Here is a 15,969-nt window from a genome sequence, read left to right on the forward strand (position 1 = left end):
GAGTCCTACTAGAGGTAGGAGTAAAGATGTCTAGCCATTAGGGAATGGTTCTACAGGTCACAGTTCTGAAATGCTGCTGTCAATTGTACATCAACAAGTATGGGAAGACTTATCTAATGCGATACAAAGGAAAAGAATTCACAATGACTAGGACAATGAAGTTAATGGAAACCCAATGCTAGGAACCTCCAGTGACCAAGCTTAATCCCAAAGAAATGTTCAGAAGAGAGGCGGATGCAGCACTAAGCTTAGTTTTGCTTTTCTGTTCTAAGCGATGTGAAGTTTCCGCCCCCTGTGAGATGGAGCCCTGCACTTCCATCCTGAAGACCCTCAGTTACTTCTGCTAGCCTTAGCCGGCAGGATCTCCAAGGCCAGCATGACCTGGCATGTCCTTCTCTGGCAACGCTCCAATTCTGAACAAAAACCCTACATGTGTAAAGGATGGCAAGGATGGGGTGCTCCTCAATCTTGGACACTCTGCCTCTCATGAGGCCCACCTGCCACACCACACTGCTGACTTAAGGAAGACTTGGTGGGCAATTGATCTCATGCTCCAAAGCTTTTGTAATCCAGCTGCTCATGCTCCTTAACACCTCCCCCTCTCCCATTTTTTATTTGAAACCCGAGTAAAGGATTTCATTTTTATTTCTTTATTTAAGGATATTCTATTTAAGGATAACTTTGGTTTCAAATTCCACCAATCAGAAGCTTTGTCAGGTAAGAATGTCTGAGACAGTAATATAACTATTACCTGAAAACTTCAACTATCTTTTATCTCAGAAATAGAAGACAAATCAAAGATATGAATTCACGGTATGCTCACATGACTAAGCAAATGCAAGAAATTCCTCTCACCACAGAGTCTAAATAAAGAAGTTCGTCAGTGAAATAGATTCCTGTGCCATACTGTGTCTATTCCTGGCAAGAAGCCCAAAGAGCCCCGTACCCAAGAAATTTGCAGGAAAATGTTCCAGCATTCAGAGAAAGACAGGAAAGAAGACAAAAGGAAAATAATGAAAAGCAAGCCCCATGACTATCCTGGGGAACACACAGGCCAAAGGAGATGAAAGCACAGGCAGGGAAGGAGGACTGAAGATGCAGTCAGCGCCAGAAGCCAGAAGGGAGCTGCTAGACGACTCCAGAAATCTCTAAGTGAATCAGAAGGGAAAAGGACCAAAGAGATGATGAAGCCAGTGCACAGGCCAGGCCAGAAGATAATAGCAAATGATGGGGGAAGGAGGACATACAAACGTTGATGGAGAATCTTCAACAAAATGGAGAATCCTCAACAAAATGTACTGACAGTGAGAGAGAGGGACAGATAGATGCCCCCCTTGAGCCTTGAAAGCTGCAGGGGCCACAAGACTGGGGACAGCAATGGAAGGGATGCCATGGAAACCAAAAAGAACAATGGGCTGATCTTCAAATAAAAATGGTGAGACCTAAGGGTGGTCCCAGTACAGCTGGGGGAGGGTACAGGAGGGGTGAATGGCTGAACCTCTGGAGTGGCTAGTGCTGGCTGGATGGCAGCACAGGCTTGACTTCAGGAGGAATGAGCTCACATCTGTCCTCAGACACGAGTTGTGTCCCTGAGCACATTACCTACTGCAATGGTTTCTTTATCTCCCCTCTACCCCCCCCAAAATCATCAGCACAGTATAAAGTGGCAGAGGCGTGGCAACACCACATGTTGCCTAATGAATGATTTGCCAAAGGGCTAATGTCCTTTCAGTCCAGGACTAGGCTGGTGATGGCATCTGGAAGATTAATGATGAATGATGAAGGCGAGCCTCCCCAGGGGGAGGCACAGCATATGAAGATCTGCTGAAGGAACAAGAGATGGTCAAGGTGGGGGGGGGGGCAGGCACCAAACGAGGTGATCTTAAGGGCTGGAAGAGGTGAGGATGAGAAGGCTGAGAAAAGCTTGGTTTTAAGGCAGTTTCAGAGTGAGAGCCATCCCAAGGCAGAGAGGGCTTCCTTAGGAGATGGCAGGAGAGGTCAGGGAGTGAGGGGTGTGGGGTGGGGAAGGCGGGGGAGAGATTCTCCTTCAAGCAAGGACAGGACAACATCTCCCAAGAGACCTCCTACTTCTACTCCCACCTGCTCCAACTAAGTTCTGTGAATCAGGTCTTTGAGCAGTGTAATTTCACTGTCCTTGATCTCTCACACATTCTTAGTTACTATTTTCAAATAGAAAAGGTTAGACTGTTGCAAACAAAGACCTGTGGGCAACAATAAAGGGCCTTAACTTCGGCAATTTAACCATATAGATTCAGGATTTGGAAAGAAAAATTTAATTCAATTTAAACAATATTTACTACAAACCAACAAAAGAAAATGCCAATAGTCCTTCTTAACTCTTAATCTTAAACTTTAAACCCTTGACTTAATTTCTCCTCAATTAAACCATACCAGATTTGCTTTAGGAAAAATAAAAACTTAGATAAAATCTGACTCAATATGTTCCCAAAACAAGGCAGCCAGATTCATTATTCCAGAGCATCAACATACCGTAGTCTTCCATCCTGCGCTGCTGCTCCCCCTGCAATGATCTTTGTAATGAAAATACTGGAGTCATCTCCAATGTGGGGGTTATCTGTGCCCCCTGCAATGCTAAAACCAAGCCCTGAATTTCCCTGAAAAAGTAAAAAGAGAAAAGAATCCAAGTCAGCCAAGGCCACACTTCATCAAATTCAAGTCATGTCAGAATCTGAAAGTAAACGGATGTTTTCTAGATGAAAAATCCTCTCTAGAGTGATACAAGCACCATGGGAAACAAGTACACAGAAAATGGATAGTAGCTCTAGTGAAGAATATGTGTGTACTGCAGCCACCCAAGGGCAGGCCAGGCTCCTAATGAATACCCAGATGCCATGGGCGGGAGCTGTTGGCACAGTGTATATGAAAGAAGGAGATGGGTGGATGAAATGGCGGCACCAAGGTCAGCAGTCCTTTTGGGGAATTCCCTTCTACCTTCAGAGCCACCACCATGTGTCTTCAGTTTGTTGCTGTCAGGATGCTGGTGTCTGGAGGTGAACCCCAGCAGAGTCACTGTCTTTAGCATGTGTCCAAGCCAGGTTCTTTCCCCCGGAATCAAACCATCTCTTTCACAAATAAAGAACACTTTGGACAAACCCAACAAAGGTCAGCAGGTCCTAGTTAACATCAGGGAGCACATCATCTTTTGGGACATGGTTGCTTGGAGACATGGAGCTGACACCTTGCTCTTCATCCTCAGAAGACAGAGCTCAGTAAATGACCAATGAAGTCAAAGTACTGGTGCCCACCTTTGGAAATCATGAGAAGGCTGTTGAACACCCAGTACAACATCCAGTTGTTTCAGCAGACTTCTGGACTGCTACTTTGGGTTGTATGTAAGGGTTTAGGGGGTGCTCTTGGGGCTTTCCACTTGACATGAATGATATTTAGGGGACGGCATGTCCTCACAGTAGATCTGTTGGTACTTGCAGAGTCAATAAATTAGATATAACAGATTTTACATCATAATGTTCTTAGTAAGTCCTGACAAAATAGAAAAACTCTCCAAAGACAATTTTTAAGCATTTTTAAAAGGGTCTTTTATTGATTTTCATCTACCAAATTCCGCTTTTTCATCTTTCCATTCAAGGCCTCTACCCTGCCACTGAAACCCTCTCCCTATAATTGAGAACAGTCAATTTAACAGTCAATCAAAACAAAGGCTCTCTCCTTAAAAACGGTGATTCTTGGGGCAGCTAAGTGGCATGGTGAACAGAACCCTGGCCTTGGAGTCAGGAGTACCTGAGTTCAAATCTGGCCTCAGACACTTAATAATTGCCTAGCTGTGTGGCCTTAGGCAAGTTGCTTAACCCTATTGCCTTAAAAAATAAAAAAAAAGGTCACTCTTTCTGATTTAAAGTCCTTCACCTCTCATGAGGTTTTATTATTAATAATAATGTCCTAGTTGGTCATTACTCTGAAAAGAGATAAACAGAATAGTATTCCATTGCATTTATAAACTATAACTTGTTCATTCTTCATTTTGAGGTCAGATTTGAGCTCAGAGCACCAGCTTTGGAGTCAGGAGTACCTAGGTTCAAATCCGGTCTCAGACACTTAATAATTACCTAGCTGTGTGGCCTTGGGCAAGCCACTCAACCCCATTGCCTTATAAAAAAAAAAGATTTGAGCTCTAAGGATTTTTGGATATACTTAAAGCTTGTTGTATTAAGACAAATACCTCCTTTAATTCACCCTCTAATTTCTCCTCCCGGTTTTCGACCTTTCCTTCTATTTCCCTGTTGAGTGAAATTCTTTCTGTACCCAACTGTGTGTGTGTGTGTGTGTGTGTGTGTGTGAGAGAGAGAGAGAGAGAGAGAGAGAGAGAGAGGCTGAGTGAGCATGTGTCCTCTTCCCTCCTCTGACCAGTTCAGATGAGTGTGAGATTCTCTCATTTTGTACAGATGTCTACTTTTGCACCCTGATTATGGGAGATGACTGTCCTAACCTTCCTCTTCCCTTCTCTTTCATTAAGACATAAGAAAACCACTGCCAAGTCTTGTTTAATTGGACCCCTCTGATCCTTGATAATAACAAGGATCCAAAAAGACACATTATCAGCTTCCCAGATTCAAATTTAAGCAGTTTATGTTTATTCCTTAGTCATTATTGATTCATAGTGACCTTTTGGATGGTTGTCTTTTCTCCCATCTTGGCACTTTGAAGTTTCTCTAAAGCTCTGGTCTTTTCATCAGGAAGACCTGGTCCTCCTCTGTTTCATGAAAGGTACACCCCCCACCCTGACCGTAGGATCAGACTGTTAGGTCATGGGTAATCCTGACCACTGGCTCCTTGGTGTTTGAATTTTTTCTTTCTGGCCACTTGCAGTGTCTTTTTTCCTTTGACCTGGAAGCTATGGCTTTGGCTGGGACTTCCAAGGAGTTTTCATTTTTGGGGTTTCTTTCAGGAGGTAACTGAAAATGACCATTGAGTTCTTTCTATTTCTCCTTTGACCACTGATTCCAAGAGATCTGGGCAACTTTCATTTCCTAAAAATAGAATGTTCTAGGCTCTTGTTTTGGTCATGGCTACAGGGAATCCAATGATTATGTTTCTTAAATATTTTTCTTCTTATTCTGCTTTCCAGGTCAGTTGGTTTTGCTATGAGATACCTTCCTTCTGTTTCTTGTTCCCTCACTGAATCAACTGCTTCTATTTGGTCTGTCCACATTTCCAGGGAGTTTGTTGCTTGCACAAGGTCTCACATCTATTGTGTCAAGCTATCCATTCCCTCTTCCAGTCTTTCTTCCCTAGCTCTCATTGGTTTTCACATTTTTCTTGGCGCTCTCAATTTCATTTATGAAAACATTAAAATCTTTAAACAAAAATTCTCATTCCATCTTTTCCATGAATGCTCTAAGACCATTCTCTTCTGTGTTTGGGTCATTAGCTTCCCTGCCACCACAATAGGTGCTTATGTTAGGATTTTATTGAGTGCTGAGGTATTCAAGGATCTCAGGAACATGTGAGAATTTGTGGTTCACTTCAGTGTTCCCAGGGAAAAAGGAGGTGTCTGATCCAGGGAAAAGTCACTTCCTTGGTCTGAACTCTGTAAGTTTCTGATCTGAATTTGGGTCTGAGGTGCCAGAATTCACCCCTTCAGCCAGCTGGAACGTTCTGTAAGTTCACTGCCAAAGAAGTAGTGGTTCTGCTTTGGTGTGGGATTCCTACCCTGGTGATTTCTCTGTGGGCTGGCCTTTATGATGGGAATGAGACATTGCTCTGTGCAGTCTAAGATCTGGGATTTGCTGCTGCCGCTGGCTCAGCCTATCACCCACGGCTTTCCTATCTCAAAGTGCTACCTCAATTAGCAAGACCCCTTTTGCCCTGGTCAGTGGTGACAAAGGTCCCTGTGAGTGCCTGTCCTGGTGCACAGCTTCTCCTAGTTTGGCATGCTTGCAGGGGACGTGTTCCTGGTCTAACTGCAATCTCCTCTGTCCTCTTGTCGTCCTATGATGAACTGGGTCAGACAAATCCTCCTAACAGATTTCAGTACAGAACATTTACTAGGTCCATTTAGAGGAATTTTGTGGAAAGGGACATGGTGGCTATTGGTTACTACTCCATTATCTTGACTCCACTTCCACAAAATTGTATTTTTCAATTCATGATCATTTTTTTCAATTGATATTTTATTTCCCAATCATATGCTCTGAAAGTCTTTTAACATTCATCCACATGCACGTATTTTTAAGTTCCATAATTTCCTCCCCCCCCACTCCTCTCCCCTTGGCAGTGAACATTGTACATACATGTGTATGTGTTTAACATGTTTCCACATAGGTTGTTTGTGGTATGAGGAATTAGGATTAAAGGAAAAGGTAATACAGAAGAGACATTTTTAAAAAGCAAATGTAGTGTTCATTTGAATTCGATAGGGTTTTTTAATTTGTTTTGTTTTTCTTCCTCAGGATGGAGATAGCATTGTCCCCAGGCAGCCTCCCAGGATTGTCCTAGCTCTCCCTGCATCTATCAAGGTTTTCTATCATTGTTTTTTTGAATTCTTTGATGGCTCCAAATCATGTGGCCTGAAATTGTCTGACTACCTAGATCTTTCATTTAATCTCTCCTAGTGGAGATGACCTTCGACTCAACATGAGAAATTCACATAGAGCTAGAAGGGACCTCAGAGACCTCCCAAACTACACTTCATCCGCTTCCTCCCCCTCCTCCCAAGACATATACAACCAAGCTGACAGGTAAGTCATTGAGCAACTGTGGTGGGCAGATGACGGGGGGACCCATTATTTCCACATTAGCTAAAATTTTAATAACCTGTTTTAAACAGTCTAATCTCCTTATTTACCAGAATGAAGCCCATGCCACATTAACTTCTAGGATGTTAATGAAAGTTAGTACTAGTCATCATCCTAAATCTCTGGGTTTCCTGGTGAATTTTAAGTGAGATCAGATATGTTAGCTGAAAGGTAAAAGAAATACACACCCATTCCTTGCCCAGGAAAAATTATTTTCATTCACTATTTTTTATTATTTAACAATTATTTTATTGGTTCTGGACAAAGATCAAAGGGGTCTTGCTAATTTGAGACAGGAAAGCTGTGGGAGATTAGGCCAAGCCAGTAGCAGCAGCAGACCCCAGATCTTAAGACACAGAGCAGGGTCTCATCCCATCATAAAGACCAACCCACAGAGAGATCACCAGGGTAGGAATCCCACACCAAAGCAGAACCACTACTTCTTTGGCAGTGAACCAAATATATTTAACAAATATTTTATTATTTAACAATTTAACAAAAGACTAATATAGAAGGGAAGCTAGGTGACACAGTAGATAGGACACTGGCCTTGGAGTCAGGTGTTTGAATCCCACCTCAGGTACTTGACACTCATTAGCTGTGTGACCCTGGGCAAGTCACTTAACCCTAACTGCCTCTCATCTCCAGTTGTGTTGATTCCTATCTGGCCAATGGACACAGATTGCTATAGAGGAGAAAGTGAGACTGGTGACTTGGCACAGCTCCCCCTCACTCCAATCAAATTCATGTGTTTGGCATGGCATCATCTCCCTGATGTTGTGGTCTTCTTCAAGAATGAAGGACAAACATTATCATTAATATAGATTTTATAAACAGAATAGATCTGTGTTTACACTCCTGAAAGAGATCACTATTCAAACCTTTTAAAGAGATCTTTTTCTTTCAAATCTATGTTAAATAGAACAGATTGCAAGGCTAAAAATTATTTTTGAAAATCAATTCTCATAAAAAAAACAACAGATGCGAGCACAAACAAATAGGGTCAATTAATATGTATATTTACCCGTTCCAGTGTGATTTCTTCATATTCATAATCTGCATCTGTACCATTGACCTATTGTGGGGAGAAGAAAGTCATTTAGAAATCACAAAGCTTTTCTTTAAATAAATGTTTAAGAATTAAATAATAGGGGCAGCTAGGTGGCATAGTGGATAGAGTACTGGCCCTGGAGTCAGGAGGACCTGAGTTCAAATCCAGCCTCAGACACTTAAAAATTACCTAGCTGTCTGATCTTGGGCAAGTCACTTAACCCCATTGCCTTGCAAAAAACAAAACAAAAAAAAGGACATAATTAAGCCTTATAATTAGACAAACTGTTAAAGAAATGGTTAAATATTGTACAAGTATCCTATGGGACAATCAATTGGAAAGCCCTAGGGCCATATGGTTCCACGAACTTTCCTTTCATCCACCTGGAGGGAGCAGTGATGTGAGCGGCCATGTACGTCTGTACATACTAACATAAGCACCCCCATGAGTGCACATACAAGTCAGTATTTAGCATGCTACAGGAACACCAACCAAATGAAGGGGTTACACTGGGCTTCCAGAGGTAGTGGGAACAGGGCACAGTGAAAGGGCGGAGCATGAGAAGGACAGCTATTTGGACGAAGCCTGCAGAGAGAGGGACGAGGCAGATTTTTAGAGAGTTAGAAATCCCAGGAAGATAACTATTTTCTATGGGAGATTAAGGATTTTTTTATTAGGTATATGAGGTGGTCAGTCCATGTTTTAGGGATATCAATTTGGCAGCTATGTGGCTAAGGATTGTGGAGGGAAGACACTGGACAAAGTCTTTTGAGACCCTGCATTCCTTCAGACAAGAGGCCTACAAGAGGGTGGTAAGAAGGGGGGAAAGAGCTGCAGCAGAATAAGAAGTGACAAGCCTCAGTGGGGAAAGACTACCTAATTTAAAGGACTAAAGTGACATTAGGGAAAGCTTGGAGGGATAGATTTTTGACATGTAGAGCTCCTGACAGCAGTTATACATTTAGAAGGCAAATGGTTTTAGGGTTGAGGACAATAACTGCTCTCAGAGAAGATGGTGAGATCTTTGATGGTGTACAAAAAAAATGGAGATGAGAAGAGATGCACCTTCTTCTTTGGAGGGTGACAAGGATGGGGAAACACCAGGATAAAAAATGTGAATAACAAAATTCCAAAGGGCTGAAGAAAGACAAGTGTCTGGAGGGTCAGGGAAGGGAGGGGAAAAAAGGTACAAGCAGTGAGGAGGTTGGCATGTTATACATCTGAGATTTCACACTCCCCCCAGGAAGGAGCTACTGCTTCTCTCCATTTTACAGAGGAGGAAGCAGAAGCAAACAGAGGTGAAGGGATTTGCCCAAGGTTACCTAACTAGAAAGTGTCTGAGGTCAGAGGGGAATTCCCATCTCTCAGACTGTAGGCCCTGGACAAAAGGTCTCAGTGGGCTCAGTCAAAGAGAAAGCATGGTCCTCCTTTGAGGAGAAAGAGAAAAAAAGGGCAGGAGACATTTATATAAAGAATAGAACATTTACAATGACTTCTGGGATCAATCAAAAGAGAAGAGAGCAAAGTCATGGAGAAGATGGGGTCTCGGATGCATCCTGAAGTGTCTTGAACACAGTCCTACCAGGAGTTGGAAAGGTGGATGGAAGACTGGTAGGTCAGGGAGGAACAGAAAGACCAGAGGTTGTGGTAAGGATGAAAAACAGGCTTCAGAGAAATGAGACAAAGGGCAAAGTAGAAAAATAGGAGACTGAATAAAGGGAAAAATGCCCAACTGCAGGAGTAAGGGGGAATTCTTGGGCAATTTCATTTTAGAAATAATGGTAGGTGGCAGCTAGGTGGCGCAGTGGATAGAGCACTGGCCTTGGAGTCAGGAGTACCTGAGTTCAAATCCAAACTCAGACAATAATTACCTAGCTGTGTGGCCTTGGGCAAGCCACTTAAACCCTAAAAATAAAGCAAACAAACAAACAAATACATAATAAAAAGAAATAATTGTAGACAAAAGATTAAAAAATTAACTTTAGGACTCAAAGTACACTGAAATTGTTTTTCAGGAATAAAAAGTCTAAATTTTATCATTAACACTACTGCAAAGAAGACAATTCTGTTTAGTTTAATTCACTGTTTATTTTTGGGTTTATAGTCAACGGATAACCATCAAATTTGTTCAAATTTCAAATGTGGACATTCTAAATCTGTTGTATTCTCAAAGAATGGAAATGTTAGATTAAAAAAAAAGTTAATAAGTTATTGGAAAGGGTAGCCTTTATAAAATGCTATTCAATTTTGAACTCATTTGCTCCTCAGACATCCCTTTAAAAAAAGGTATTATTTATTATTTTCACTTTCTTAATTAGGGAACTGAGGCGCAGAGAGAGAGATTGAGTGACATACCCAGAGTTTCAGAACTTCTGTGAAGTTTGAAGCCAGTTTCAAACAGATCTTCAAAATCAAATGATTTTTTGGTTCTCATATATTTTGGGCTATGCTGTGTCGTGCTTCCTGCCCGCTAGCTTACCCTAACCCAGTCAAATGCTGAAGGGGTGGGAGACAAAGGAAACAAGGGTGACAAGTTCTCCTTCAAGTTCTCCTAGTTCTCCTTTTATTAAACAAAATACAAGTGCTTCAATCCTCCCCAGCCCCGATCCACTCCCACTCCTGTGGCACTCTACAACCAACCAGTAAATCATGCTCTGGTGCTAGTGGACACCAGGCGATGAAATTTGACAGTACTCTCACACACAACAGTCTCTTACAATGCTGTTTGTCCATTAGGAAGAGTGCCAAGATATAATAACGAATTAACAAGGTAAAGGGTCAGAAAATTCCATTTTAACTATGGTTATGGAGGGGGAGGAGCACAGATTATCTCATAAACTGGAAGTGAACTACACAAGGTCACAAGTTAGGGAGAGTGGGTTAATTTGCTTTTAAATCTTAAAACTCAAATAAACCTTTTGTAACATGAGAGTCATAAATGAAAACCTCTACATTTTAAAGGAATGGAATTTGTTTAAAAGGCCTGATTAATGTTGAAGTTGGGAAAATGCAAACTAAGTGTTTACAAAGCAATAAGAACTGGTTGTGGGAGTTCAGTGGCAGGAAACTGCCTGGCCCAATGATCCTCTCTGAGGGCTCTCCATTCAGGACGAGCTCCTGTCTTCTAGCTCCTAGCTCTGACTCCATTAGGTTGCCTCTCATCCTGGGTCTTCCTGTGGTCTTCTTGGGAAGGGGGTGGGGTGGGGAAGAAGCACTGAAACATGATCTTAAAAAAAAGTCCCAACTCCTGAGCTTCCCATCATGGTTTTTAGGTTATTTCACTTTTCAATATTCCTCTATCCGTGAGCAAGGTCAACATTTGATCCACAGCCCACTCGCCTTTTATGTCAGTACCTAAACAGGATTCCTGGTCCCAGATACATCTCTCAACTACCAGGGATGAACACTCATTATTCTCTAAAAGAAATATGTATGTGAAAGATATTCCTTTTCAAATGAATTTAGCTTCATAGAAGCACCTACTACGTGTGAGGAATCATGGTGCTTTATGAATACAGACTCCGACTCCTTTTCTAGAGCAGTGGGGAGGACCCCTAGCCCACCAAGTCCCATGCCAGGTTACACAGGGTAGCAACGTTTCAACATCTTAAAGGCAAAGAAGAACCCTCTTCTTTCACTCATGCAGCAGAGGAAGTGGCCTGAGCCTGCTATGGGGCAGTCACCTGTCCTATACAGAGTCACTTTATATGGAATCTAATCCTTCCTCCAAGACTAAGGCATGAAATTATCTTGGCCCAGGATGCCAGTCTCAGAACTTTAACGGGCAGCTCTAAGAGATAGAAAAATAACAAAAGACATAGCTATCATGACATGGTTCTTTCCTGCTCATCAAGTATGTGACTCAGATTTTTGTGCTTGATTATCCTGACAACCTTCTAGTGCAGGTACTACAACCACCCCCATTTTATAGGGGGGGGGGGGACAAGAGAAGTGACGTTTTCCAGGGTCAACCAATCATCATTTATTAAATGCCTTCTATGTACAAAGAACTGCTCCGGGGGTCAGCAATGGCAAAGACAAAACAGACATAATTCCAGGTCTCAAGGAGCAAACTTTTACTGGGGGAGACATCATGAACATAAAAAAAAAAAATTATTCAGATGATAAATACAAAGGAATTTTTCAAGTGAGGGAACTGGGGGAAGGTCTTGAGAGAAATGTCCATCTTTTGGGGCAGTTGGGTGCTCAGTGGATAGCCTTAAATACTTCCTAGCTGTATGTTCCTGGGCATACTGCATCAGTCTGCTTCAGTATCCTCATTTGTAAAATGGGGATCATTACAGCCATTACCTCTTAGAGTTGCTATGAGCATCAAAGGAGATAATGACTGGCACACAGTCCATATCAGTAAGCATTCACTACTATCATTCATTCTGAAAGTCATTCACTACTATTGTTCATTCTGAGAGCCAGGTGAAGAGGTGCAGAGATCTGATGCCCTCCATGAGGATACCAGAGACCTGATAGCAACTTCTCCTTTGAAGTTAGAAGTATACAGATTGGTCAGTGACCCCAGGTCTGGGCTACAGGGGGCTGGCACCTTCCCTCAAAGACTTCGTGTGGACTCCGTAATACACATTCGGTTACTGACAATATCAAACTTTTTTTCCCCATTATGACCTCCTGACTGGGCCTTGTAATAAGTCCTGAAGAAAGCTTGATCAATAAACACCCACAGGAGTTTGAACAAAGTTCAAGGACTATTCCCTTTAATTTAGGAAAAAATATCTTATTGTCTGATCTTGTTATCTCTTATAATTTTTGTTTCTTCCATAAGGATATGATTTCTCTCTCATCACACTCAATTTGGATCAATGTACAACATGGAAACAAAATAAAGACCTACAGAGTGCTTTCCGTGGGGGTGGGAGGAGGGAAGTAAGATTGGGGAAAAAATTGTAAAACTCAAATAAAATCTTTAATTAAAAAAAGACAGCAAAAAAAAAAAACACTCACAGGCCAAGCTTTGCTAACAGCTGTGTCATCAGCTCTATGACTATGCCCACTCCAGTCTGGCCTCTATTCGCTCCTTCAATTGCCAAGATTGGACCATATGACTCCTCTAACTAGGAAAAACTCAAGGGCTTTCAACTGTCCCCAGGAAAAAAATATAAACATATAAATATATAAACATATACAAATACTCTTCCAGTTAAGTAGTGAGCATGGACTATCCTTCTACCCCACCTGTAGGCTGAACATCCTCCTTCCTTCTTCCTCCCCACCCTCTTCATGCCAATCCTTTGGTTTCTTTAAGAGATAGCTAGACTGTCCTCCCTAGGAGTATTCTACTGAATCTCTCTCCCTCACAGGGCTTTCTTTCACTTTCTATTTGTTTTTGTTCCTTTGAGTGATTAAGCTGTACAGATCTTCAATGAACTTGTCTTTCCCCCTCAAACATAAGCTACATTTTTTACTTGTCACTTAACAAAACCCTGCTGGAACCAGAACAACACTGTCCATCCTAAGAGCAACATGGGTGATGATCAGCCTTTTTTTTTTTAAGGTTTTTGCAAGGCTAATGGGGTTAAGTGGATTGCCCAAGGCCATACAGCTAGGTAATTAATAAGTGTCCGAGGCCAGATTTGAACCCAGGTACTCCTGACTCCAGGGCCGGTGCTTTATCCACTAGGACACCTAGCTGCTCCTGATGATCAATCTTAATAGAATTGCTCACTCCATCAGTGCAACAATCAGGGACAGGTTGGGGCTCTCTGCAATGGAGAATACCATCTGTATCCACAGAAAGAATTGTGGAGTTTGAACAAAGACCAAGGACTACTACCTTTAATTAAAAAGAAAGTTCTCTTATTATGTAATTTTGCTATCTCTTATATTTTATTTTTTCCTTAAGGGTATGTTTTCTCTCTCATCACATTCCATTTGGATCAAACGTATATAGTATAGAAACAATATAAAGACTATCAGACTGCCTTCTGCGGGAGTGGGGGGAATTGTAAAATTCAAAGAACAATAAAAAAAAAACAAATAAAAACCTGCTGATTGCTCTCTAAAAAATTGGCATGCAGTAGAAGGGGGGGAGAGAATTTGGAACTCAAAATGTGGGAAAAGAACGTTTAAATTGTTTTTTACGTGTAATTTGGGGGATTTTATTTTAAGTAGAATTTATCTTTTTCTGCTCAGCTTTATTAGTAAAATATTGAAACTGATGATTTATGGGGGTTCATTTTATATTCTGTAACTTTGCTAAAGTTCTTAATTATTTCAAGTAGCTTTTGGTAGATTCTCTTTTTTTAAATTTAAATTTATTTTTTTATTAAAGATATTATTTGAGTTTTACATTTTCCCCCCAATCTTGCTTCCCTCCCCCCTCCCCCCCACAAAATGCACTCTGTCAGTCTTTACTTTGTTTCCATGTTGTACCTTGATCCAAATTAGGTGTGATGAAAGAGAAATCATATCCTTAAAGAGAAGTCTAAGAAGTAACAAGATCAGACAATAAGCTGTTTTTTCCCCTAAATTAAAGGGAATAGTCCTTGTACTTTGTTCAAACTCCACAGCTCCTTAACTGGATACAGATGGCACTCTCCTTTGCAGACAGCCCAAAATTGTTCCCGATTGTTGCACTTCAAGCTTGAACATCACTCCCATGTTGCTGTGAGGGTGTACAGTGTTTTTCTGGTTCTGCTCATCTCACTCAGCATCAGTTCATGCAAATCCCTCCAGGCTTCCCTGAAATCCCGTCCCTCCTGGTTTCTAATAGAACAATAGTGTTCCATGACATATACAGACCACAATTTGCTAAGTCATTCCCCAATTGAAGGACATTTACTGGATTTCCAATTCTTTGCCACCACAAACAGGGCTGCTTTAAATATTTTTGTACAAGTAATGTTTTTACCCTTTTTCCTCATCTCTTCAGGGTATAGACCCAGTAGTGGTATTGCTGGATCAAAGGGGATCCACATTATTGTTGCCCTTTGGGTGTAGTTCCAAATTTCTCTCCAGAAATGTTGGATGAGTTCACAGCTCCACCAACAATGTATTAGTGTCCCAGATTTCCCACATCCCTTCCAACATTGATCATTGTCCTTTCAGGTCATATTGGCCAGTCTGAGAATTGTGAGGTGGTAATTTGCATTTCTCTATTATTAAATTAGTGATTTAGAGCATTTTTTCATATGGCTATGGATTACTTTGATTTCCTCATCTGTAAATTGCCTTTGCATATCCTTTGACCATTTGTCAATTAGGGAATGGCTTTTTGTTTTAAAAATATGACTCCGTTCTCTGTATATTTTAGAAATGAGTCCTTTGTCAGAATCATTAGTTATAAAGATCGTTTCCCAATTTACTACATTTCTTTTTATCTTGGTTACATTGGTTTTATCTGTGCAAAAGCTTTTTAATTTAATGTAATCGAAATCATCTAATTGGTTTTTGGTGATGTTCTCCAACTCTTCCTTAGTCATAAACTGTTCCCCTTTCCATAGATCTGACAGGTAGACTAGTCCTTGATCTTCTAATTTGCTTATAGTATTGTTTTTTATGTCTATGTCCTGTAACCATTTGGATCTTATCTTGGTAGAGGGTGTAGATTCTCTAAGATTATCTAATTGTACCATCAAATTATCTGCAAAGAGTGATAATTTTGCTTTCTCAATGCCTATTTCTTTTTCTTCTCTTATTGCTCTAGCTAGTATTTCTAGGACATTGTTGAGTAATAGTGGAGAAAATGGGCATCCTTGTTCCCGCCCTAATCTTACCTGGGAAGGCTTCTAGCTTATTCCATTACAGATGATGCTTGTTGATGGTTTTAGATGGATAGTGCTTGCCACACAGCTAGGTATTATTAAGTGTCTGAGACTGGATTTGAATCCAAGTACTTCTGACTCCAGGGCGGGTCCTTTATCCACTGTGCCACCTACCTGCCCCCTCCCTAGGGTTTTTAATAAAAACAGGTGTTGTTGTTTGTCCAAGTTTTTTTTTAGCATCAATTGAAATAAAGCATGAGTTCTAATGATTTTGTTATCGATATGGTCAATTATGCTGCAACTTTTCCTAATATTGAAACAACCCTACATTCCTAGTATAAAGTTCCCTTAGTCCTAGAGTATGATCCTTGTGTAGCATTTCATTTAA

General features: G+C 41.1%; 1 protein-coding gene across 12 annotated transcripts in view; it reads right to left on the reverse strand.

The window, feature by feature from the left end:
• Window positions 1–15,969, reverse strand: part of DLG1 (discs large MAGUK scaffold protein 1) — a 193,969-nt gene that overhangs the window by 54,110 nt on the left and 123,890 nt on the right. For all 12 annotated transcript variants that reach the window (XM_074190569.1, XM_074190567.1, XM_074190575.1 and 9 more), the window contains 2 exons: window positions 7,819–7,869; window positions 2,512–2,636 (listed from right to left, as the gene is read on the reverse strand). In XM_074190569.1, the coding sequence (XP_074046670.1) occupies window positions 2,512–2,636; window positions 7,819–7,869 (176 nt within the window). The remainder of the gene's footprint in view (window positions 1–2,511; window positions 2,637–7,818; window positions 7,870–15,969) is intronic.

This window comes from Macrotis lagotis, chromosome 6 (assembly GCF_037893015.1).
Source record: "Macrotis lagotis isolate mMagLag1 chromosome 6, bilby.v1.9.chrom.fasta, whole genome shotgun sequence".
NCBI classification, from domain to species: domain Eukaryota; kingdom Metazoa; phylum Chordata; class Mammalia; order Peramelemorphia; family Peramelidae; genus Macrotis; species Macrotis lagotis.